Here is a 26,871-nt window from a genome sequence, read left to right on the forward strand (position 1 = left end):
AAAAAGCAAATTCTGGTTTTGCAGGAGCAAAGAGCTCATTCTGCTGTCAGCCTGCTTCCATTTTATTTCAGCCCCCTTTTTCCACCCAGCTTCCTCAAATGAGCAAAGTACAGATTGTCTATCATAGATAATGCAAAGCACAGGAAGAGGCAAGTAAATATTCTAGGTCACTGGGGCCAACATCTATCAATAGTTACGCTACCTAACATGAAATTCACAGCAGATATGGTTGTTTGGCAGATACATACATAAATCAGAATATAGAATAAACCAGGTTGGAAGAGACCTTCAAGATCATCGCATCCAACCCTTCAACCAATCCAACGGACCTAAACAACTAAACCATGGCACCAAGCACCCCATCCAGTCTCCTCCTGAACACCTCTAATGATGGTGACTCCACCACCTCCCCAGGCAGCCCATTCCAATGGGCAATCACTCTCTCTGTGTAAAACTTCCTCCTAACCTCCAGCCTAAACCTCCCCTGGTGCAGCCTGAGACTGTGTCCTCTTGTTCTGGTACTGGCAGCCTGGGAGAAGAGACCATCATCCACCTGTCTATGACCTCCCTTCAGGTAGTTGTAGAGAGTAATAAATAATAATATATAATAATAATAAAAAAATAAAGTTGTAGAGAGTTGTATAGAGATCTTAGTGAAAGTTGCTGTGGTGAATGACAGAACAGTACTGCCCTGGCTTTTTTATCAAACATATAAACTGGTTTCCTGAGATAGCATTCCATTGTAGGTATCATCCACACCATAGGCACTGCACCAGTCACTGGGTATTCACAGATCATGAGCTAAGCACTGAGCTGTGAACTGTACCACTCCGATACACAAGTTGAAACTAATAAAGGTGAGCTGAGCTAAAAGAATGTACTCTGTGCCTTAGTATTCACATTCAGACCTCCAAGCTCTCTGAAAATCAATCATGTTGACTGGAGTAAGTGCTGTTTCACAGATCATGGAAGCATATGCTGTCCAAGTGCAGACATAAGTACATTTCCAAATGCTGGCCTTTAACTTTCCACTTCACAAAGGCCCTGGGGTAAAAGAGGCACTGGGTAGAATCTCTGTACTCTTGATACAGTATTAGAAAGGACCAAGTTTAACATTTGTAATTTGCATGACAGTTTTGAAGACTAAGCCACATGGTACAGGTTTTGCAGAGCGCAGAAGTGCTCTCCCTGCTGTAATTACAGCACTATCTGATATAATTAAAACCCTACAACTTCCCTCTATCATTTAGGTACAACAAATACTGCACCCACTTAAGAAAGGAGCAGGGACAAAAGGAATCCTAGACAAAATATTACTAATATTTCAGATGTACTCATGACTTTTATTCCACCTTGTGGAATTTTTCTCCCTTTTAAGAGTCTTGGCCGTCTCCACAAGTTTAGGGCAAACAGGTTAGATCTGTGAGAAAGACATGGTAACATTAACTGCCCTAGTTTTAAGATTTTTGCTCACTCTTGGTCTGTCTTTTTTCCACACAAGCACACAGTCTGCATACACTTCTCCTCTCTCCTTCAAGCTCTCTTTACCCCCCTCTCACCTCTTTCCTGGCCCGCTGGACTTGTTTCTCCAGTTCCTCAGGTATCATCTTACCTCTAAGGGACACAGATTTAAAACTTTTTCAGTTACATACAAGCAGGTTGGTAATACACAGCAGTACTGCACTTTACAAAAGGCTCAGACATGTGATTGCTTACCTGTCATCTGTTTTGACGAAGTAAACATTCTCTGTACCAATACCCAGGAAGGAGGCTGCCTTTTTCATGGAGTAATGACACTAAATAAAAGAGGCATGAAAAAAAATTGAGTATGCACTGTAAACAGCATATCCTAACACACAAATCAAACTGAAAAAGCTACACAGCACCAACACCGCTGTGTATTTAACAATTACACATGCTGATGACTGGGGAAAAGAGACAGTGGGATCAAGTGCACCATCAGCAAGTTTGCAGATGATATCAAGCTAAGCGGTGCTGCCAATATGCCAGAGGGACCTGGATAAGATGAAGAGGTGGGCCCAGGTGAACCTCATGAGGCTCAAAAAGACTATGTGCAAGGTTCTGCACCTGGGCTGAAACAATCCTCACTATCAGCACAGACTGAGGGATGAGATAATAGAAAGCAGCCCAGTGGAAAAAGTCTTGGGGCTGCTGAGAAGCTGGACATGAGCAGACAGGCAGACAGTGTGTACTTGCAGCCCAGAAGCCAAATCACATCCTGGACTGCATCCAAAGCAGCATTGCCAGCAGATACAGAGAGGTGATTCTGCCACTTTGCTCCTGTGAGACATCACGTGGAGTACTGTGTCCAGCTCTGGAGCCCCTAATATAGGAAAGACATGGACCTGATGAATTGAATTCCAGAGGAGGGCCACAAAAGTGGTCAGAGGCTTGGCACACCTCTGCCACAGAGACAGACTAAGGGAACTGGAGTTGTTCAGCCTGGAAAAGAGAAGGCTCTAGGGAGACCTAATAGCAGCCTTCTAGTACCTGAAGGGGTCCTACAGGAAGGATGGAGAGAAACTGTTTACAAAGGCTTGCAGTGATAGGACAAGGGGCAATAGCTTCAAACTAGAGAAGAGCAGATTTAGATTGGATGTTAGGAACAAGTTCTTTACCATGAAGGTACTGAAATACTGGAATGGGTTGCCCATGAAGATGGTTGGGGCCCCATCCCTGGAGACAGTCAAAGTGAGACCCAACAGGGCTCTGGGCAGTGTGATCTAGTGGAAGATGCCCCTGCTTACTGCAAAGGGGGTTGGACTAGATGACTTTCAGAGGTCCCTTCCAACCCAGACCATGCTATGAAAACAAACTTTTTAAACAACACAGTGCACCACTTTTTAAAGTCTGGGATACAAACAAAACCCCACTCTGTTCCATGCCAGTTCTGTACTCCAATGAAAAGTAAAAATCACTGAAGTGTCATCAGGTAAGAATTATTAATTGTTTCCACACATATTAATAGAACTAAGTGAAAAGTATCAATAAACTGGAACAGGTTGCCCAGGGAGGTGGTAGAAGCCCCAACCCCTAGAGGTTTTGAAGGCCAGGCTGGATGTGGCTCTGAGCAACCTGATCTAGTGTGCGAGGTCCCTGCCCATGGCAGGGGGGTTGGAACTGGATGATCCTTGAGGTCCCTTCCAACCCTAACGATTCTGTGATTCTATGACAAATGCAAGTTACAAAATGCACAATAAGAAACGTCTGAAGGCTACTGAAGCAACTGCTGGGGCTGAAAGCCCTTAAGCACCACTTACTGAAAACTGGACCTGTAATTAGGATGCATCTTATGACACGTCTAGAGCCTCTGCCACTTCATCCTGCTAATTTTTCTATGTGCTTTCTCTAAATATCAGCTGCTGGCCACTGCCAGAGACAGGATACTATGCTATGCTGACCTTTGGTCTGATCCAGCAGCTCTATTCGCAGGATCAAGGAGCTCAAGTCCCAAGCTTTACCAAAGCCTTTAGATGCAGTACAATTTGTACTTTCAAGGCTTTCAAAGTACTATCTCTGCATTTAAATAAAATAAAATCATGGTGTTGTGAAGGTTGTTCACACGAATGGGAATCTTAGAAGCCCTTATGAAAGCAAGCTGACCTTAGACAGGACACAGTGTATTTACAAATATGGATGCTGCCAAATGTTCCAGGCTGGATCAGCCTGCATTCTCCAGAAAATGAAGTCACTATTTCAGCAAAGAATTTTAGCCAGGTCTCATCACAGAGACATTTTTGAAGGAGTACACATGGCCACCTTTGCACTGAACAAAGGGCATTAGTGTATGAAGCCATTAAGTGAGTGCAGAAGAGGCCTCTTCACCCAAAGGATGTTAGAAGTGAGTGTTTATTCAATTAAAATATGGTAAAATGGTTCTAATAAGGATAGTCAAGCCCACTGTCTATTCTATAATTTTAATAAGCTTTTTGTTAAGCAAATATTCAAAGGTATATTTTACCATATTTCCAACAGTCAACAGGCTGCTCAGGGGGGTTTTGGAGTCTCCCGCTCAGGAGATATTCAAAACCCACCTGGATACTTTCCTGTGTGATCTGGCATAGGTGATCCTGCTCTGGCAGGGAGGGTAGACTAGATGATGTTTCAAGGTCCCTTCCAACCCCTAACATTGATGCTTTGATGTCTATTAAGGACCTGCTCTACTGTGGATCCTGTTATTCCAGCATTAGGACATTTTGTCTTAATTCCAGAATAAGAGTATGCTGATCTTGGCTTAATCCATCTTCAAGACAGGCCTGGGAATTCAAGATAGAGTAGCCTTCTTAACCTGAAGATGGTTTTGGATGTCAAAACCACTCTGAATAACCTGCAGCACTCCAAATGCCATAATAACAGGGTCAGATTGGAGAGTATGCAGCATCTCACAGGACTACACAGTTCTCAATCAAAATCATCCAGAGTTATCTCAGCTTGCCTTGAAAAATAAGAACTGGCTCTTTTTCACATTATTACTGAAGAGTCAAAACAGCACATACTCCAGCAACTACAAAGATGTCTAGAGTTGTTACTTTTCATACAGGAGGTGAAGCCAGGTGGTTAATTGCTTTTCTTCCAGAGAGTTCATACAAATGCAGTTACTGCAGAACATAATTATGAACAATGTACAACATTTTAACGTGTGGGCATGAATATATTAAGGGTATTAAAGCATGTCACGCTTATTTTGATGAGATGGATCATCTCAAAGGGCTCTTTTTCTTTTTGACAAATAGGTTTCCCCACACCATCACCCACGTTTTAAATAAAGGCATACAAAGACACTCTCTGATACTATCAGGTAGTTTTAGGCAAGCTCAGGTTTATGACATGACACATCCAGAAAGCCTTTAGGACCCATTCAGCTTGTTACAAGAAAAACAACACACATGGGTGGATAATTAGTCTTACATTACATCAAATTACATCCATAATGGCAATAATAGTTGTAGAATGACTGTGTGTTGTTCAGTCGAAGTTTGGAGGTGTTTTCAACTGAGCAGTGAATCACTTAAAATGCAAGTTGCCTCCATCACTGTGTTGTTTTTTTTTATCTAGTAGGTTCAAATGAAAGGTATGAATCACCAGGAATAACCAGATTGCTCCAAATTGGGAAAGCAGTAAACCTGTAAATTAAGTACAATAGTAAACAAGAAATTTTATTATGAAAAAAAGACAGGGGGGACTGGGAGAAAAGAGAGGCCTGAGAAACTATAACCAAAGCAGAGGGGGAAAAGAGCAACAAAGGGAATATCAAAACAAAACAGGCTGCAAGACACATTTACACATTTTTTTTCCCCCCCTCACCTACACAAGTACTTCTGCACCCATTGGAAAATTCTGCCAAGTTCTCAGGAGGGCAGAAAAGGAACAAGACTTATACTACTATATAGAGTTGGAATATGGTTTCTTCGATGAGAAAAAAGCAGTCTGTAAGTGATACTGATCAAAAACACACAAAAATTTTCTTCTCCCCATTATCATTACTAAAGCCATTACACTAAATTACACACCACAGAAAAATATATATATATATCCACCAGAGAACATTTAGCAGCTCCAGTCACAACACTGTCAGCTAATTCCCTTGTTCGTAGTTCCCCTCCAAAAAAACCTCAAGCCCACACACAAATCCAGATAAATTGTAGTATTTTTACCTACATTATATGGATAAATTTAACTGATTTCAAATACTGAGTTGAGATTACTCTTGCCATGTCTTTCCCAGTTTCACTTGGGCACATTAATACAAACGGCTACGGACTGAGTAAGAATTTAACTTAAGTCTTTGAGCACAAGGTCGAATTGGAATAGGGCCTTTAAGATGTGCTGCTGCTATTATGTAACTATAGCTACATGGTTCATTCCTTAATAGTGTTTGCAGAGACAACATACTGTACTTCTCCCCTGTTCTCATCAAAACAGAAAATAAATTTGTACTTTCTGATTTGGAAAAAATCTTCCTAGAAATATGATTGCATAAGGCAGTTACATCACTATGAGATTGCTTTAATGCTCATTTCTGTTGTGATTTCAACAGAGGACAACATGGTGCATTAATGTTGTGTCTCTCACTTCATGATTTTCATTATGAAGTTGCACTGGAGAGGAGTTTTGTTTCACTGATCTGACAAAAAAGTGCTCATATCAGCATGCACATTTCAAAAGTTGATACATGCTCTTCTACCTTCTGTTACCCCAAATTCAGCAGATTCCTAACTTTTGGGTCAGAATAGAGTTCAGATAGAATTCAAATGGCAAAAAGTGACAAAAATGTGGGCTGACATCTGTGACTACAACTGTATTGACCAATTGTGCATTCACAAATGGAGACATAATTTCTTTACTACTGCTACCATCTCCAGAGGACTCACTCTGAGCAGTGCAGCAAGAGAACCATAGAATAGTTGCATAAACTGTGTTCATGGTATAGCTCCATAATTTTAAGTAGCTAAGCATTTTACTCACAAAGAACAGGGAGCCTTTTTATTCCTGAAGGGCAAACAGAGCACATAAGGATCTTGGGTATGCATTAAACATACTCTTTCACATTATCCAAAACATACATAGCCCCAGATCACATAAAATCAGGTACTTGATAAGGCCATGCAGCTTAGTCTACAGCACGGCAACTCTTCCAATCTGATAAGTGCCAAACTGAAACACTGGGACTTGCCAACTATAAGCAAAAAAGTTTTCATCTGAACAGTGTTAAAGCCAAGCCCTGAAAGTCACACAAGTGCCTCTGAGCAGATGTGTGTTGACTCCTAATCAGCACTCAGCTTGTTATAGCGTCATGGCTTCTTTCCCTATTTCCCTTCCATCATTTGCTCCTCCAGTTTTATCTTCAGAAGTATAAAGGCACAACAGTACAACTGTATGACAGGCACTTATGCACTTATCCTCAGTGAGGGCCCTTTATTCACAACATGATATATCTGAGAGAAACAGATGAGTAAAATATAAGCTATAACTTACAAATTATAGCATAACTTGGATTCGGTACCGGTGGATCTAAAATAAGTATATCATGAATAAGTACATCTCCTCCCTCGCTCTCTCAGCCATAAATAAAAACTAGAGATCTTAGACCACAGCCGCAGTGCCTAACTACTAAAAGTGGCAGCTTTACAGCAAGTGATTATCAAGTACTAAGGATAACATGGTTTTGTGAATCAAGCAAAGTATGAGATAAAGATCATTGCCTCACAAATCATTGACCAATTTACTTTTCCTCATCAGTTTTGGTCTTTGTGGTGAAGCAAAGCCATCAAACTGAAACTATTCTGGATGTCAAATAAAACTTCTTCTATCTAGAAATTAAATGCTTGGTTGAGACTATGAGACTATACATTTTAGTTCAACCTGGCAATGAAATAAAATGTTACTTCAGGATTAAAATTTTACATGCTTTACTTCAAAAGCATTTATGGACTGTTTCAATCCATTTTTTCCCCCTCAACTATCTAAAAGATGAAATAAGCATGAATTGGCCTGCCATTTCATACACACGTTCATTAGAAAGAAAAATAGATACACAGACAGATATATTTTGCCTGGAGAAAAGGGAAAAAAAAAAATCCAAAACCTCTTTATTTAGGACATTTGGATTCATTTCAAAACATACATGCCATCTTGGACAACTTATGCAATTCCTTAATCCCTCTGCCAGCTTCAAAATAAACCTTTCTTGTATTTAGACTACAAACTGTTCAGAGCATAAACTTAAGAGCTAAAATTATTCTAGCAACTTTCCTAGTACTACAAGATTCCCACTCCCCTATATACTGGAGATAGGATAGAATAGGATAGAATAGGATAGAATAGGATAGAATAGGATAGAATAGGATAGAATAGGATAGAATAGGATAGAATAGGATAGAATAGGATAGAATAGGATAGAATAGGATAGAATAGGATAGAATAGGATAGAATAGGATAGAATAGGATAGAATAGGATAGAATAGGATAGAATAGGATAGAATAGGATAGAATAGGATAGAATAGGATAGAATAGGATAGAATAGGATAGAATAGGATAGAATAGGATAGAATAGGATAGAATAGGATAGAATCTTAGATCAAAGACTTAGATCAATTGATACTTAAATCAAAGACTTTTCACAGTATATTTTTATATACATTTATATATATTAAAAAATGCATACATATAAATGCATAAATAAAAATACATAGATATCTCCTTCCTGGTGTGACAGTGTAACAAATTAAAATCTAAAGGCAATTTGCAAAAGATAAACCAAACGCCTTTCAGTAACTTTCCTCCTCACTTCTAGAAACACAGCCTAAACTATGGCACACCTGCAATCCTGAGCCACTGATCCACAGGGCTATATCCTGCACAGATGTTGCTCATCCTTTTTCACCAAAATGGAATTGTGCCACACAGAAAGGATATTCATAGAGAATTAATCATGCGGAGATGTGGTGTACTGTCTGTGAAACACAACATGCTCTCTCTTCAGTGTCTAGAATAGACTAGAACCAAACCAGGTTGGATGACACCTTCAAGATCATCACGTCCAACCCATTATCCAACACCATCTAATCAACTAAAACGTGGCACCAAGCGCCCCCATCAAGTCTCCTCCTAAACACTTCCAATGGTGGTGACCCCATCAATAACAACTCTGTCCAATCAAATGATAAACTCTGAAAACTGTGGGGACAAGTGAGAGGAAAAAAAAAATAAAGTAAAAAAAAAAATTATCTTCACAGTAAATGAATGTAAATCAATGTCCCACAGACAGTTTAAACAGATTATTCCATCATTTAAATAACTGAAAATTTAGCTAGTTTTAAAGAACGGTCTCAAGACCCAGCTGGTTTTTTTGCTGAAACGCTTTATAGTGGGTTTGCTTCTGCACCACAACCAATCTGTGTCCAGACATACAGCAGTGGAAGCTGCAGAGAGCCACTTCACAAGTCCACAAGTGCTCAGCTTAGTACAAATTAAATCTGCAGAAAATACCTTTGACATCCAAAACCTACCTATGGTTCCTGATAGACTTTGTGCTGTGGGAAATCAAATGCAGCAGACATGCACAAGAAACCACATCCATTCCACTTCAGGTTTGCCCCATGTAAAACCTATTTTTATATCAGCAGTTTCCAAGAGCAGGAACAACTATGTTTGTTTTCTGAAAACAAGGAGGCTTTTGCAGGAGTATTTACCATCAGACTCATTGACCTGCTCCAACATCCCACGCCAAACACCGATGGCAAATTTGTTGCACCAGTGTCCTAACAGATAGGAATATTACATAACTTTGCAGACACCGAAAAAATGAAGTTCAAAAAGCTTTGTTCTGTTTTTACCTCTTCTGAAGTGAACAGGACTAGCCTTGGCAAGCCTGAAAGCCCTTTTTCCTTGATCTCAGGAAAAAATTTGTACCTTGCCAAGTTCATAGCATACATATTAGAAACAGAGCCACCTGCAGAAAGAGACATACAAATAACATTAGCCACAGTCCTAGCACCTGGTCCCAGATCTGCATGCTCAACCATTCATTAGAAAACACAAACAAACCACACATTTAGCCTACAGGGAAATCATCACAACTTATTTCCTCCCCAAAAGTCTACAAACATAAAATGAACTTCGAACATGGATGTAAACAGGAAGTGTTTGAAAGCTTTTTTAGGGTATACCTTGAAGAGTAAGAACTATGCCCAGTACTACCCAACAGAGAATAACCTGCAACACTTCTTTCCCATTTACAAAGAAGCAGTACCAAGCTCAGCTGCCTGCACTGAGCTCAGTTGTGGCTGCACCATGCAGAACCTAGGAGAACTCTTGGGCAACCAGGCCTCTGAGTAATACAGCGTGAAAAAAAGCCACAGCGATTAGGAACTGAGAGATCTGCAAGCTAAGATCTGGACAAGTTTTATTCCCTTCAAAGAAAAACCCAAAACTAAAATAGCTAAGAAAAGCCCCTACATAAAACTAGCACCCAAAAAAAATACAGTTAATTTATCTTCTGACAGTATCCCAGTGAGTTTTAATTAAGGGGTATAAGGAAGGATGCTACTGACAGTATCTGACACAAAAAAAATATGCACCATTCTGAAATATATACCACTAATAAGATTAGGGGATTTTAGCTCATTCATCTACTATTTACATGTAGGCTAGAATTACTGACTGTTTTGGTTTTGAAGGGAGGGGTTAAATCCATTTACTGAAGTTCTCTTCTCCCCCCAAAATAGATAAGAAGTCTCACTTCTACCCAAATAATTTGTTATCCAAATCATCTGTGGAATAATGTCAGTATGCTTCATTATTTCAATGCAGTGGGCTGGAATTTTGCTTTACAGAACATCTGAAAACTGCAGCTTATCGAGTTAAAAAATACTTGGTTGGTTCTATCATAATATTGTAAAAATACTATCAAAACTCAAAGGACTTAAGCTCATGACACTTCCATTAGGATAAACTCTGGTTCCCATAGTTGATAGGCAGGATAGATCATAGAATCAGTTAGGTTGGAAAAGACCTCAAAGATCATCAAGTCCAACCTGTCACCCAACACCTCATGACTATTAAAACCATGGCACCAAGTGCCACATCCAATCCCCTCTTGAACACCTCCAGGGATGGTGACTCCAACACCTCCCTGGGCAGCACATTCCAATGGCTGACAGCTCTCTCTGTGAAGAACTTTCTCCTCACCTCGAGCCTAAACTTCCCCTGGTGCAGTTTGAGACTGTGTCCTGTTGTTCTGGTGCTGCTTGCCTGGGAGAAGAGACCAACCCCCTCCTGGCTACAACCTCTCTTCAGGTAGTTGTAGACAGCAATAAGGTCTCCCCTCAGCCTCCTCTTCTCCAGGCTAAACAATCCCAGTTCCCGCAGCCTCTCCTCGTAGGGCTTGTGCTCAAGGCCACTCACCAGATCAGTGCTCTCAGGCACCACTGTTGCTGTTCAGCAGGAAAAGCATCTCCCTGTCTGTCAACCAGAGTGGGGTTGACAGTGGGGTGTCCCTGAGTGGGGTGTCCCTGCCCATGGCAGGGGGGTTGGAACTAGATGATCCTTGTGGTCCCTTCCAATCCTGACTGATACTATGATACTAAAAAAAAAAGAACCAAATTGACTCAGTCCACTGAGGCTGCTGGTACTATTAATAAGCTCAGGAACGGCCTCTGTTACAAATGATTGATTTCCACATCATTCTATTTAATGTAGAACTGGTTTCAATCACTTGCCAATCACATTCACAGAATTATTACTAGAAACATAACAGAAACCTGGATTAAATAATTCTATGTGCATATAATTGGAGTTTTGCATACATTTTCACATATTCTATACAAATACAAAGTTCATGGAATTACTGGCATCAGTTGCTTTATAATGATTTATCTTGAAGTCTGCACTGTTCCTACCTGGATTAAATATACCATCACCTTCTTCCCATCCTATGAACTCAATCATTTTCTTGATGACAGCTTCTTCCACCAACAGAAACACAGGAGATACTTCATAGGTATATCTAGACAAAAATAAAAGCATCATGCTCGGTATTAAGGTTACAGAACTCATACCTCAGAATACTGCTTCAACTAGATAAAAGTTCCTTGCACCTTTCTCTAGTCTATCAGAAACCAATCAACATCTGCAGAAATCTAAACTAAGAAACATTATAGGTCTGACTCAGTAGAACAATTGCTTATTTCCTGACAGCATCACGTTGACACTTCCACTCTCCAGTCATACATCAGAGTTTGCTTTTAAAGTAGGTCACATGTTTAAATTTCAGTTATAATTAATGATTTATTGCAAGCAACACTCTTTTTTTCAGGCTTTACATTTGGAAGTAAACAAGTAACCATCTGCAGTCAACTCTGTACAGCACACTTCAAAGGAAATGAACACCTGAGTAAGTCTGATGCATCCATTTCTGTGCCCCAAGTAAAATAGAGGTCTTGGTTTAAAAGCTTTGAAAAAACAAAGATCCCTCCCCTTAAGACCAACAACACCACCTAGGAAAAAAGCCTCATCAGATTAGCCAGCCTTCTGGTGAGCTACTCGGACAATCCAGCCTATTTTTCCCCTCCCAAATTCCTGCACAATTCCTATCTCCTCTGTGTTACTGTAAACAGAAACCGGAAGCGGGGGGGGGGGGGGGGGGGGAGGGGGACAAAACAAAAAAACCCACATACACCACCAAAAAACGAACCCCACACACCACAAAAAACCACCACCAACAAAAAAAGGTCATGTTGTTGCCAAAAGCATGCTAATCCATCATCAAGAGGACATAGAACTACACTTACACGCTTGGGTTTAACGCTTCTGTAATGAAACGAGCCACTAATGAGTAATAATCTATTCCAGCATACAGCTGATTAAAAAACCTCGGGTGACCTGAAAATACAGATGAAAAGCAAGCAGTGACAAAATATACATGAAAAGAGAACACCTCACAAGCCCTCTCAGATCACTGCAACCCACAATTCACTCCATCATTCAGTATTTTCTCGGCTTACTGTTCTTTTTATAGGTTAGGCAATCCTTTGAAAGCAAATTTAATAAGCACATTCAAGTCCAAAAATAACATTTGAGAGACATAAGTAGTACACAGAATGTTTGTTTTATAAACAAACAAAAAAAATCAACCACAACAAAGAAACAAAACTCTTTTTTGAGTATATACAGTGGCTTTTAACAGTGCTCTTGAGAGGCCACAGCAGCCACAAATAACCATATTTTGCTAAGCAGTAGAGTACAGGAACATGTTGGTCCTAGGTAGCTGTGCCTGTGCTCTCACTGCAATCTCAGTATTGAGAGAGAGGGATAGTTAAACAGCTTGAAAAAAAACACACTTGCTGCAGACTTAAAATGACAGGAAAATGTGTTCACCTGCCTTGAAACTCTAAATTATAACTATAATATAACTCTGCACTATTGCTGACTGTTTAAAACAAGTCTGTTCAGCTGTGGGATCACCACCTAAATTTCAATGCACAAGATAGTAAGATTTACATGCAAAACCAGGTATCTTATATGGCTCCATTTATAGCACATAGGGCTCCAATAAATGTTGATACTTAGATCAAAGACTTTTCACAGTATATTTTTATATACATTTATATATATTAAAAAATGCATATATATATAAATACATAAATAAAAATACATAGATATCTCCTTCCTGGTGTGACAGTGTAACAAATTAAAATCTGAAGGCAATTTGCAAAAGATAAACCAAACACCTTTCAGTAACTTGAGCAATCATACAGCCTGTTGTTGGCACACTCCCTTTTCTAGATCACTACAGCAGCTTTTCCAGGCTTTTCAAAGGCATTCATTGACTTTCAAAATTGTTTTAGTTTTACTTTGTAGCAACAGTGACTGCATCAATAGCCTGGCAAGGATGTCAGATATCCTCCTCACTTCTGGAAACACAGCCTAAACTATGGCACACCTGCAATCCTGAGCCACTGATCCACAGGGCTATATCCTGCACAGATGTTGCTCATCCTTTTTCACCAAAATGGAATTGTGCCACACAGAAAGGATATCCATAGAGAATTAAACATGCAGAGATGTGGTGTACTGTCTGTGAAACACAACATGCTCTCTCTTCAGTGTCTAGAACAGGAATTACTTTGCTGCAGCAAACTAATGCCCTACAAGACAATTGCTCAAGAAGAGCAATAGTAATTGCAGGGTAATCATCGCTAGGAATGTATGAGGGCAATGATGGTTATTCCGCTCCCCAATCACTCAGGCAGCAGCAAATCTCACACAAAGATCCTTTCTCCTTCCTGTTTTGCTAGACTGTTATATCACACCTGCCTAGGTAACTTTCACAAGACTTCAAAGCAGAATCTGCCCTTATGTCAATGGCATTACAGGAATTGGGTTTGGATTAGTTTGCTATGATCACACGTTTTAGTCAAATATATGGTGAGCAGCGTTCAAGTCCAACAACAGAAGCAGGGACAAATGTTTGCATACTTATAGAGGCAGGCAGAAAACAAACACAGACAACCCCAGTTTTCTGAAAGGTGACATAACTGTAATCATCATCCTGCCTTCCCAAATTAGCATACAAAAAAACTTCACTAGAAATAGCATTCCTACTGGTTTTGACACTGTATTGTATAACATCCCGGCAGAGCTGCAAGAGCTTCTGATGAGATTCTCCTGCATCCCTGATTTCCAGGTCAAGAATCTGCTTCAGTGCTTCAGGGGCTTGCCATTCGCACACCTAGAGACAAGGATGGAGGAAGACAACAGAATGAACAGGTTTGCCAGGAGGAACAGGTTATAAAGAGACAAAGTCAGCACCACATTCAGCACTGGTTTCACAAAACTGTCTATTGCAGGGCAGCATGCCATCAGAAAATATCTTCAGTAAACCAGTCTCATGGGTCTTGGATTTGAGTGTTGGGCATTGCTTGACCACAAGAGTGGGGAATGCTGGAAGGCAGAAAAGTATGAGGCCTGCAGGTCAAATTTCATTTTTAGCTAAGGATTTGTAAGCACATCATTTTCAGATGCTGTTCTGCCAAGGAGTGGGAGCAACCAGTGAGAACCCACACAATTTATTTGCAGATGATCTTTTCCCATACAGATGCTTAAGCAGGGGTTCTGAAAAACCCATAGCAATTTCATGTTTCCCTTTCACAGTGGTACCACATTCACTGCTCCTCCTTCTCCAGTAACACTGCCCCTGAGGAGCAAACAAATAACTTCCCCCATCCCAAACAAGAAAAACACTGCACCATTTGTTATCTCAAAGAAAGTGAACATTGTACTCTGAGATGAAAAAATCCATTGTTTTCTGGTAAATATGCACACTAATTATGTCATTGAAAGCACTTTATAGTATGGTCTTTGTTAATTTGTAATGCTGTCTTTTTATTTCAGAACCAGGCACAAGCTAGAAGAAATTCTGAGGCTAAGGTGCAATAAAATACAACTTAGAAAAAAAAATGAAATAAGTATTGTCAAAGTCATGGATGACTTGTGTGATAGCATCCATGGAAATGTCTATGGATCTGTCACGAGCCCATTGGTATGGTGCATCTCTGCCTTGATGTCCTGACGAATCGTGAGCCCACCGAGCTAAGAATATCTCACCTCGGTGTTTCCAGTAGAGATCAAGATTAGAGTCCATGTCTACTTGAGAAACTCTTGCAGTGTCCCAGCACTGTCTCTTTCTTAAAGGCACAGCCTCAAACAGTCACAAGTATCAGTTCACCTCCCATATTTCTGTCACACTTCTCAAGAGTGCTTTCTGGCTTTACCTTTCCTGTTACATCATCAGCTTTCTGGATTATGTCTTCCATTATAATCTTACAGGCCTCTTCCACAAACTTCTCTCCTGCCTTTGAGTCCATTATTGGGCCATTTAAGATGATCCCATCCACCAGAACAGCATTCTTCTTCTGGAGCATGTCCTGTTTGCAAGTACCGACTGGAAGATAAATAACTCACCATTAGAGTAAGACCTGAACAACTAAATCATAAACTGGAAAAAAACATATATACTCTTTCATTGTTGAAGGAAAAAATACACCTGGAGTTTTCACATGTACAGAAAGCCTAGTTTTTGGTGGTGTTTGCAAACAACCAACCTGATAAGTTACTTCAAACCTAGACTGTTATTACATAGGTAATAACAGCCTCATGTATGGTATCTACTGCTTTCTGTAGCACACAAAAGCATGCAAGGGACCTTCAAACAGGAAAACACAATTCTTGCCTACAACATGATACAGAAATAAAGTGCAAGATAACAGGCATTTTTAACTGAAAATGTTTCTCTTCACACATCATCTCTCCTGCTCTCCTTTTCTCATGAAACAATTTTCAGCTTCATTTCCCTTGTCCTTATGCTGCTCCTTCCCACCAGCCAGTCCATGTGCTTTGAGCCTTCTGCATCCTTTGCAAGGTGCATCATTGATCCACAAACAATGAAGGTATCAATAATCACATATCTATATTTCTCTCCTTTCTGCCCTTATTCTAAGTGTCCTCAGTTACTAATTAATTTGCTGTGCAGATTAATTTGTTTAATCACTTCTACAACGATGATTTCTTTCCTACCCCTCACCTTTATCTAAAGGACATACTCTCCTGACGTGCTCCATAAACATATTGCTACTTTCTCCTTTACATTACTTCTTGAAAGCACATCCAAGATGCCTTGATGACAGCAGCCAATAGCAGCAGTAAGGTATCTATTTCGTGTATTGATTTCATACGGCAGGATCAAGACTTCCATTTTAATCAATGTGAGGATAAAGATGAAAGTGAGCCATTTGGAGATACCAAGGGAACAGATATTTGTAACAGTATAGCACTGAGAGAAGTGGTAACTATTATATCCAAACTATCTGAGTTGCACGTAGTTATCTGTCGACTCTCTCGCCTTAGAATAGTTGATCTATGAAGCCAGGCAGTACTGCCTTGAAGGATTCTCTGAATCCACAGTGAGGATGGCAGAAGGGTAAAAATGTATGAAAGATAGAGTTGTTTTGGGTAGGGAATTTTATCTCCTGCTACACTTTTTACACCAAAGTACAGAAGAAGAGGGGCTTTTCCACAGGTCTAATAAAACAACTGAATTTTCAGAAGGCTGTCAGACACTGCAGTCTGACACATTCATCATACTTATCATAATTACAGATCCTCATGAGCAGGAGGACATAGAACAACAATGCTGCCTAAAAAGGTGCATGAATACAAGATCCAGTGACTGTCAGTCCCAGGAGCTTTTATTTACTGATGACTCAAAGAAGCTATTCAGTTCACTTTCTCTTATTAAGACAGATATGACAAACAAAATTCTAACAACAGGTGGCTTCATATAATACTGATGACAAAAAAGAGAATCCTATGCTCTATTTCTGAAAGTTCTTATATTTTTAAACCAAATAGGCAACATACTCAATTTTGTTGAACAGAGCAACCTTTGGCACATTTCTGTAGGAAAGGCATAAATGTTCTTGTGGAACAGACTCACAATAAGCAGGTAAACTGTATTACATCTTCAACAAGCAAAGAGGGGAAACATCACAGATGTCAAAATCACCAATTCTCATCATGCTTCCCAGCACACCACAGCAGAGGCACTATACAGAAACTGCGGCTTTGAAAAAGCCTTAGAGGTTTCTCTCTGAAAACAGAAGCTAATAGGTCAGCTTTACAAGACACAAAACCCCAGGTATTAACAAGGAATCAGAAGGCATTACAACTTTGGACAGACAGAATAAAGAGTTTTTGAACTGAGATTTATCTATTTGATGCATAAATAGATGCCTTTAAGTATTAACTGAAGCTTAACTGTGTTAAAAAAAAGGAATCTCAGCCTCAACATCACCTGGAGCTGCTATCATCTCCAAGCATGTCAAAGGTGGTTTGTTTCTACGGCAGAGCAGACAGCATCCAAGAAAACTGTATGGGAGATTATTATCTACCATAAGATACAGATGTTGATACTTCCTTTGTTTACAAGAGCAGATAGTAGAGCAAGTCTGGTACTAGTACTTCCATGACTTTACAATGATCTCTTCAAGAGATTCTGTGAAAAGCAAAAGCAGAACTTCACTTTTTCTACTAAGTCATTACAGGGATGGGTAATACATTTAAACACTGTTCCCTATTTCAATGGGTCTGTTCACCTGTATACACAGTTTTACAGTCTCCACAAGACAGTTTGTGGATCCTGAGCAAAAAAATATATCCCCTGGTGTTGGGTCTCAGGCAGCCTATAAAAGAGAAAGGCAAAGAAAAAGGATCAGGAGGAAGGGAGGGAAAAAATCCCCTTCATTTCAACAGCAATTTCCTTGTGTGTTCCTCCAAGCAAACTGGTTAGGACTTAGACCACAATATATAGATTCCATTGAATAATACACCTTGCAATTATCTACCACTTTCTCAGTTTGTTTTTTGTTTTTGTTGTTTTTCTTGCTGTTGCCAATTACAGGATCACAAAACAATACTATTTCAGGTTGAACTTACTGAGTTGAATTCATAGTTTCATTCAGGGTTGGAAGGGACCACACGGATCATCTAGTTCCAACCCCCCTGCCATGGGCAGGGACACCCCACACTAGATCAGGCTGGACAGAGCCTCATCCAGCCTGGTCTTAAACACCCCCAGGGACGGGGCCTCGACCACCTCCCTGGACAACCCATTCCAGGGTCTCACCACTCTCATGGTGAAGAACCTCCTCCTCACATCCAGCCTGAATCTCCCCACCTCCAGCTTCATTCCATTCCCCCTAGTCCTATCACTCCCTGAGATCCTGAGAAGTCCTTCCCCAGCCTTCCTGTAGGCCCCCTTCAGATACTGGAAGGCCACAATTAGGTCACCTGGGAGCCTTCTCTTCTGCAGACTGAACAGCCCCAACTCCTTCAGTCTGTCCTCATAGGAGAGGTGCTCCAGCCCTCTGATCATCCTTGTGGCCCTTCTCTGGACACCTTCCAGCACCTCCACATCCCTCTTGTAATAGGGGCTCCAGAACTGGACACAGTACTCCAGGTGGGGTCTCAGGCTGGCTGAGTAGAGGGGGAGGATCACCTCCCTCGACCTGCTAGCCACACTTCTCCTGATGCAGCCCTGGAATTCTGCCCTGGAATATCAAAAGACTATCACTGGAAATTAACAGGAACAATTATTGCACAAGCAACAGCTAAAACAGTCCCCAAAGATACACATTTTCTGAGGTGATGGTCTACAGGTTTTGCAAACCACTCTTGGATATATGAGCTATTCTCATCCCTCATGATTTTACTGCAAATCTCATGATACTTAATCTTCTATTTCTGTCTTATTTCTAGAGTTCTTATGACAACTCCAAACTCTACCGAAAAATAAATCTGCTTCCTCTTGGTTGCAGTAAATATATTGAAGAGTAAAACTAACCAGATGATAAAAGTCTGAATTTCCATAAGATTTTTTTTTCCCCTTTCCAACACATTTTTTAAAAGATCCTGTGACCAATTTATTATGTTTTAGATAGGTGAATCTCCAGAAAGAGTCACAGTTGACTTTATATCTCACAGTATTCAAGTTCAACTCCATGCCTTGAACAGAATCGAATAGAATCGAACCGAACCAGGTTGGAAGAGACCTTCCTGGCTGCATAGAAGGACCATGTCCAATGTGAAGCTCACTTTGTAGAAACAGCATCTTGTCACATAAACCTTTTTTCTTCCCTTTAAATATGATAGGCAAGCAATCTAGAAACGTGGCTGCAATAAGCACATACTTTTCTCTTTAAGCAAACGGAAACAGACTGCTATGCAGACTCAGTAAACAGACTTCCACAAAGTATATCAAACGCAATTTCAGCCAAACGGCTCCAGGCTTGAAACAGAACTAAAACTTTACCCAATGGAAGTGCTTTAAATCCAAGATTAAGGATTATTGACTGTTCAAAGTAACCTTCAGCAAAAGAAAAGGCTCAATCCTGCTTCAACTGAAGACAACCAGGCATTTAGCCACTAGCTTTAGAAGCAGCATAATCAAGACTGTAATTCTCTCATCTTTCATCCTGAATGAAATGTTCAATTACAGAAGCCTAAGGATTTCCAACCAGCATTTAATTCTTATGATCAATTTTTCAAGCAGAAAACATGCATTCATTTGAGACGAAATAATGTACAGAGATATAAACCTTTTTTTTACTTTTTTTTTGAGATGTGTGTATATAGAATCATAGAATCAATAAGGTTGGAAAAGACCTCAAAGATCATCAAGTCCAACCTGCCACCAAACACCTCATGACTACTAAACCATGGCACCAAGTGCCACATCCAGTCTCCTCTTGAACACCTCCAGGGACGGCAACTCCACCACCTCCCTGGGCAGCACATTCCTGGCTAATAACTCTCTCTGTGAAGAACTTTCTCCTCACCTTGATCCCAAACTTCCCCTGGTGCAGCTTGAGACTGTGTCCTCTCATTCTGGTGCTGGCTGCCTGGGAGAAGAGACCAACCCCCTCCTGGCTACAACCACCCTTCAGGTAGTTGTAGACAGCAATGAGGTCTCCCCTGAGCCTTCTCTTCTCCAGGCTAACCAACCCCAGCTCCCTCAACCTCTCCTCGTAGGGCTTATGCTCGAGGCCTCACCAGCCTCATTGCCCTTCTCTGGACACTTATATCTTCATATATGCACTACTAAGTCATTTAAAAGCTGCACCTGTGTTTCCATAAACATACAAAAACTTCCACTGCTATATTCTTGCATTACAAAGAAACTTCCACTGCTATATTCTTGCATTACAAAGAAACTTCCACTGCTATATTCTTGTATTACAAAGAAACTGGAGCCTTGTACTCGCCACATTCTGGCAACAATTATGAGAAATAAACACCCAGAAAGATTTACTGCTTACAAAGAAAAGCCAGAAACAGAATGGGGTGGTTATGAAAGAGTATCTTGTGCTTGAATGCCAGAGCCAAATCCTGTTCAGCTTAGGCTGTACTAGCACCACTCAAGCCAATGCAAAAGGCTGGCTTTGAACAAAGGCTGATTTTTACTTCATAACAAATGCTGTAGTAACTGCCAGCATTAAGCATAAACAATGGTAAAATTCCTCATCCTGTATGATCTAGTCAAGGTTCTTCTTTCAGAAGACCTCAGCATTTTCTTTCAGCGTGCCCAGTGGGGGGCAGGGGGGAATGAACTTCTATGTCAAGACATAAAGACAACATAAACCTTTGAGTCCTTTGGTATACAATCTTTAAAGGTATTTTTGTTTCTTTAATCCCAGTTTCCTGTATGTCAATGACTGAAATAAAGCCACACAAGCATTAAGGCAAAATATGTGGTTTCTCAGTAAACTGATTTCCCAAGCACGTTGTCATGCAAAGGGGACACAGGTTTCTTAGAATTCAGTATATAAGCTGACATGGTGTTCTGGTAAAGCCATCTATACATACAAACAAGTTGGGTGCTTCCCTTCAGAAGGTCTTCAAGAGCCCTGCTTTCCACCCTTGAACACAGGAATCCTGCCCGAGCTGTGAAAATGCAAACCTGTTCTTTATACAGCAGGAACAGAGGAAACAAAAGTGCTTGTGTCCAAACTCAAAGGCCCCTCGATAGACTGAGCACACTGACAGTACTGAACATTACAACAAACAGGTCCTATGCTCCATCCCACACCTGAATTTCTCATTGTGAAAGGAAATGTTGGTAGGAGAGACAGAAATCTGGAGAGTAGCCTCAGCAATGAATATCTGACAGAGAATGTAGGGTCCACGATAAGAGAGTTTTCCTTTCAGAGGTATTTCCAGAGCCCTGAGGGAACTCTCTTAGCAAGTAAGCACTCATTAAATGTTGTGCCCAGTTACTGCATGCCAAACACTTGGTATACAAAACAGGACTAGGCAGGATAGACTAAACAAACAAAAACAGAGAGAAGCAGACAAAAGTTTAAAAACAAGAAAAACAAGAATCAGGAAATTTTACACAGCTGAACTTCCAGAAATTATGTTAATATTTAATAATAACTTCTTGGTGTCTTAAGTAAGTAACTGAAGGGATGATTCAAGCTGTAATATTTCAAATTAGGAAGAAAAGCTGTGGAGAATTAAATTCACCTTGATGTAAAACTGAGAAACAGCAGATGTCAGCTATGAAATGGAAATCCCAAGTCCCTGAGCCCAATATGATTCTCTCCACTCACATGTTCTAATTTTTAGCATCTGCCAACAGTGTAGGAAGTATCTGAACTGAAAAATAAAAGCCACTTTGTAAGTTGCACACTGATTATAGACATATGATATATGTTCCTTTTTCTGTGGGGGAGTGAGAATATTTACAACATCCAAACCAATCACAGGCACTGTGCATGGGACAAAGTTAACAGCTTCAGGAGGCTGAGTTCAGACAGAATTGATCAATGTGTGACCCACATAAAATATAAAGAATCACAGAGATTTCACTGGGATGAAAACACAATTTGTGGGGGTTTTTTCCACCAAGTGAAAGTTGTGCAACTTGATTTAAAAGAGTCCACAACAACCTATTATTATTTCATGCAACAAATATATTCTTAGTCATAACAAAAATTTTAACTTCAATCTCTCCCCCAAAAAAAATCAGCTAAGAATGCAGTCATTTACTAGAAGTTATTTTTTTGATTCAATGCAAGTGAAAAGTGCAAAAACAGATGAAGTGTCTAAATTTCAGTTTAGAAAGATTTACCTCTATGTTCCAGTTAGAGTCAAAACATTTTTTTCCTCTCACTTTTTCTTAACACCATAAACACTTCCATATTTTCTGTTTTCCACAAAGGATTTCCAGTTAACTGCTTGCTAATTTATATCTACAGCATTGCTCTGAGATACACCCTTATATATCATCATGGAGAAGATAAAGCACAGTAAACCAGGATGTAACTTTCATAGAATCAATAAAGGTTGAAAAAGACCTCAAAGACCATCAAGTCCAACTTGTCACCCAACACCTCATGACTACTAGACCATGGCACCAAGTGCCACGTCCAATCTCCTCTTGAACACCTTCAGGGATGGCAACTCCACCACCTCCCTGGGCAGCACATTCCAATGGCTAACAACTCTCTCTGTAAAGAACTTTCTCCTCACCTCGAGCCTAAACTTCCCCTGGCACAGCTTGAGACTGTGTCCTGTTGTTCTGGTGCTGATTGCCTGGGAGAAGAGACCAACCTCTGCCTGGCTACAACCTCCCTTCAGGTAGTTGTAGACAGCAATTAGGTCTCCCCTGAGCCTTCTCTTCTCCAGGCTAAACAATCCCAGCTCCCACAGCCTCTCCGTGTAGGGCTTTTCAGCCTACTAGCTGCTCTGAACTAGTTCCTACATAGACATTCATGATTTATTAGCATATTAGGTACAGAGAAGTAATACAATGCACTTTCAAAATGAAGCAAGCTGCCTCATGCAGGCCATTACAAAGCTGCTGGTGAGATCAGCAGAGACCAGTCACAAAGATGAGGGAGCTGGCAGAGCTATGCACCCATCACTTCAGGTCACCCATGCCTTGATTTCCTAAGTGGTTTTGAGAAACCACTTCTAAGCTGCAAGAGGCCAAGCTGCTGGCTGGCATTATACACTACTGGCAAGTTCTGGCAGAAGACCCTGGCAGTCATTTTTGAAGGCAACAGCCTGGATGGTGCCTAGTGGAATCACAGACCTGCCCATGCCATGCATGTTAGGGCTCACCAATGAGCCCATGTGATCCCTGACTTAGCAAGGTAGCTGAAAGAGGCTGAGTCCACACACCACCTGCAGTCTGACAGCACCCACGTCTTCCATCTTTCCTCCAAGGAAGGCAGAAGGTAGGTCATTTATTTTGGAGGCTTTCCACTGACCATGGCAAAACTTCAGCCAGACATTTGAGATCTGCAGAAGTAACGCAGCTAAACACCAGGTACATGCAACATTTGCTGCTTGGTCTTTCCATTTGTAAATGATATATTGCCTTTAAAGAGGGATCAGTAATTTCTGAGCAGTGAAGTATGTCTGCTTGAGAAAAATGAGTTTAAGGAGCTCAAAGAGACACAAGCTGTCTTGCAGTGTAACTACCAAAGGGATGCCAAGTGTCTTACAAGACAACCTTTCTTGAAATGCTGACATTTGCCAACGTATAAGATCATACTGATGAGGCTTTTCAGCTTGAATAAGGTGAGATGTGACAAAGCACAGAGACATCCAAGCTTTAGATTCAAAAGTGCTTCCAAATTACCTAGTTTTAACCAGCTACCTGGTTAAATGTCCAAAAAAAAAGGCATACAAAATTTAACTTTTTATCTTTGCAAAGCCTGAAGAGATATTTTTTGCTAATATTTTGGATGACCATCCCAAACCTGCCTAGAGGGTAGGGTAAGAAATACCAAGACATGGTTTTCAATGCTCCCATTTTTTTCTGTCCTGAATATGTAATAAATGCTTATGGATATACAAATGGTCATTAAAGAAGCAGGCGGCTTAAAATAATCAAGGGCAGAAAAACCAAGCCATCTGAAACCCAAACTCTTTAATAACAGCCAAATCAGTATGCAATAAATTTTCCCAATGCATTAAAAAGTGACAATTCTTAGTTGTATAAGTGACAGCTTAAAAGATGGCTTAATCAAGAAAGAATAATTATTTATTGAACTTCTCAAATGTCAAATTAAGCCTCTTCACTAAATGTTCATTAACTGCCAGGAAAATTTGTATTAATTTTAAAACACAACCAATGCACTCACACAGAATGGCTTAAATTTGATGCACATGCAATTTCTTGCAAACCCATTTCCCTTCCTGTGATGAAGTGATATTAGCAGATCCTAGTATTTATTTTTTTCTTGTCAGATCTTAAGACAAGATCAAAATGCTAACCCAAGTGTCACATTACCAGAGCTTTAAATTCAACCTAACTTCCAGTATGTCTTATCGTGTTTCATATTACATCTGTCTGAGATGGTAATACAGCAACATCTTACATGAAATAAATGTTTGCTGACTCATCTCCCCAGTCTGCTGGCACGCACAAGCCACATAACACCCCAAACATACAATATGCACACCAAGCATCCAGCCATTCACAAGTTAAAAAGCAGCATATGGTGTAAATGCCAGCAACTCCCTTCCTCTTGGGGTTTCCAGCTCCTACTGTTTGTTATGTTTGACGAGGTAGTAATTTGCTGGCAACTCTGCATAATACACTCACTCAGCCTTTATGCCCCACAAGGGAATATCTTGCCTGCCTCCTACCTCTCCCCCTCCCCCATTTCTCCAGGCTTTCCCCTTTATCAAAATAGCCTCGAAAAACTACCCTGATGCCAAATGAAGTCAAAATCCGAAGTCGAGATCCGTTTCTGCAACTAGGAGCAGGAAACTACAACTTGCCCGTCTCTGATTAACAGGATTTTGCTATCTGTTGTGTTAGTGGAAGCACCCCCTAGAACATCCTCTTTACTCATCCCCGCAAAGCCATTAAGACTGCCCTCGTGGACAAGCGGTGATAACGCCTCAGAAATAACGCTCAATTAGCAGCACCCAAGATGAACACCACAAATGCTCACTTTCAGATTCATTGTGTTTAAATAAACCAACAACAAAAACCCAACTGTGTCACCCCTTTTAAAGAGTGCGTCCACTTGACTTAGAGAAAGACAAGACGCATCACACTGAGTCCACCACATCTCAAACCAAATAGCTGCTTCTCCAACAGCTCATGAGAACAGGAGCAAAATCAGCCCAATCTATTAATAAAAGTCAACAATCCACACCTGCAGAAAAGGCTCAACTTCCTTCACCATCCCACTTATGTGACATTCATTCACCAGATAGAAACTCGCAGAAAACACCAAAAGCTAATAACTAAAAGGAAGAGAAGACATGGAAAGAATTCTTCGTGACAGAAAGTAGGCAGTAATTACAGAAGTTACTCATAAGGTAGAGAGTCTGAAAAAACTGGAGCAAGAGTGGGGATCCTATTGTCACTAGACACATTCTGTCTTACCCGCACAAGCTAATTAGCATTACAAGGATGATGCAAACCAAGCAAAAGAGAGCCATGGTTCCTAAAATACTACATTTCTTGCATTTTCTTTCAAGTATTTTATTTAGAGATCGTCCACTAATAGAGTGCTAATGACATGGGGTCACCTGTGAATGCAAGACACTGAACTAAGAGACAAGCTATAAAACTTGCTCAGCTTGGGAGTAAAAATATTTCAGTCTCTCACCCATGCTTAGGGCAAAACTGAAAGAAACCTACTAGATGCCAAAACGTGTTGACTGCTTTCCTAAGAGATTCCCAGCTTGCGATGTAGAAAAACTCTTATCGAGAATATTGATCATGTGGGAAAAGGCACAGCCATCCGTAAACATCTTCAGTTTCTGACATAGCAACCAGTTTCCAGTCACAAGACCACGGAATTGCTCATTTCTTAACCTTGCAAATGATGGCATACATAAAGCCTGTGCATTTTCTAAGCTCGTCCAGAAGTATCATCATTGTATGGTCTTCCACATTCCCAATTTCCTAAAATATACGGTCGACTTCTATTTTTTTTATATAGGGATGCTAGGGCTTCCTATTAATGCAGATAAATAAGCTAACTTGATAATACATTTATGAAACTGGATTAACAGCTCCCTTCCTGAAACTTTTTGCTCCAAAGCAAATCAGTGTAATGCATTACCCGTTTTATTTCGGTTCCTAAAACCAACCAAAGAAGCAAACCACATTACAGGGCGTCACTCTTTAAAGAGCATTCTTTTCACCAAAACCACTGCGCTGCAAGGGTTTTATAACAATTGTTGTCAACTCTGTGCCTTAACAAACCGTTCTGGCTACGTTAGTGCTGTAGTCTAACGAAAGGAGGCTATAGACAGATGTTGAACGAGCAGTGTCTCTGCTCATCTCTACACGCTACTGGGTAAGTTTCTGAACCGGCAGGACCCCCACGAAGGCAGCCCTACGCGTCCCGCACACCTGCTGCAACCCGAACCTGACTCCCTCCTCTGTTCTGAGGTTCCTCTCCTCCTCTGCCCTGCGGTAGCCATGGCAGAGAGGCTCCGGGAGCCCACGCAGGCCGGCAGAAAGAGTTTGAAGCCCCGATCGGGCCAGAGACTGTGGCACTGCCCAACTGCCCGCGCCCCTCCGCACTGCCCGCAGGGCGCGGCTCCAGCGGCCGCAGCCTGAAGCGCAGCAGGAGAAACAGAAGCGGGGAGAGGACGAAGAAGGCGGCTCTCAGCCTAGCAGCGTTTACCCTCCATCTCGCCTTGACGGTGGAAGCCGGGTGTGGTGGGCAGGCACCTCCCCGGCGTGGCCCTGGCCGCTCCTGAGTCAAGCCGTCCCGTGCTGCGCCGGGGTCGAGCCGAACCCACAACCTTCG

At 40.9% G+C, this 26,871-nt stretch overlaps 1 protein-coding gene across 3 annotated transcripts in view; it reads right to left on the reverse strand.

The window, feature by feature from the left end:
- Nucleotides 1-26,871, reverse strand: part of GADL1 (glutamate decarboxylase like 1) — a 118,555-nt gene that overhangs the window by 65,707 nt on the left and 25,977 nt on the right. For 2 of the 3 annotated variants that reach the window (XM_068152908.1, XM_068152910.1), the window contains 7 exons: nucleotides 15,295-15,464; nucleotides 14,126-14,252; nucleotides 12,313-12,403; nucleotides 11,422-11,528; nucleotides 9,358-9,473; nucleotides 1,717-1,796; nucleotides 1,560-1,614 (listed from right to left, as the gene is read on the reverse strand). In XM_068152908.1, coding sequence (XP_068009009.1) covers nucleotides 1,560-1,614; nucleotides 1,717-1,796; nucleotides 9,358-9,473; nucleotides 11,422-11,528; nucleotides 12,313-12,403; nucleotides 14,126-14,252; nucleotides 15,295-15,464 — 746 coding nt within the window. Of the gene's footprint in view, nucleotides 1-1,559; nucleotides 1,615-1,716; nucleotides 1,797-9,357; nucleotides 9,474-11,421; nucleotides 11,529-12,312; nucleotides 12,404-14,125; nucleotides 14,253-15,294; nucleotides 15,465-26,745; nucleotides 26,868-26,871 lie in introns of those variants that run through there. The other variant, XM_068152909.1, reaches the window with a different exon arrangement.

Source organism: Melanerpes formicivorus, unplaced genomic scaffold (genome assembly GCF_026170545.1).
Source record: "Melanerpes formicivorus ecotype bairdi unplaced genomic scaffold, bMelFor1.0.p_v2 SCAF_24, whole genome shotgun sequence".
Classification (NCBI taxonomy): domain Eukaryota; kingdom Metazoa; phylum Chordata; class Aves; order Piciformes; family Picidae; genus Melanerpes; species Melanerpes formicivorus.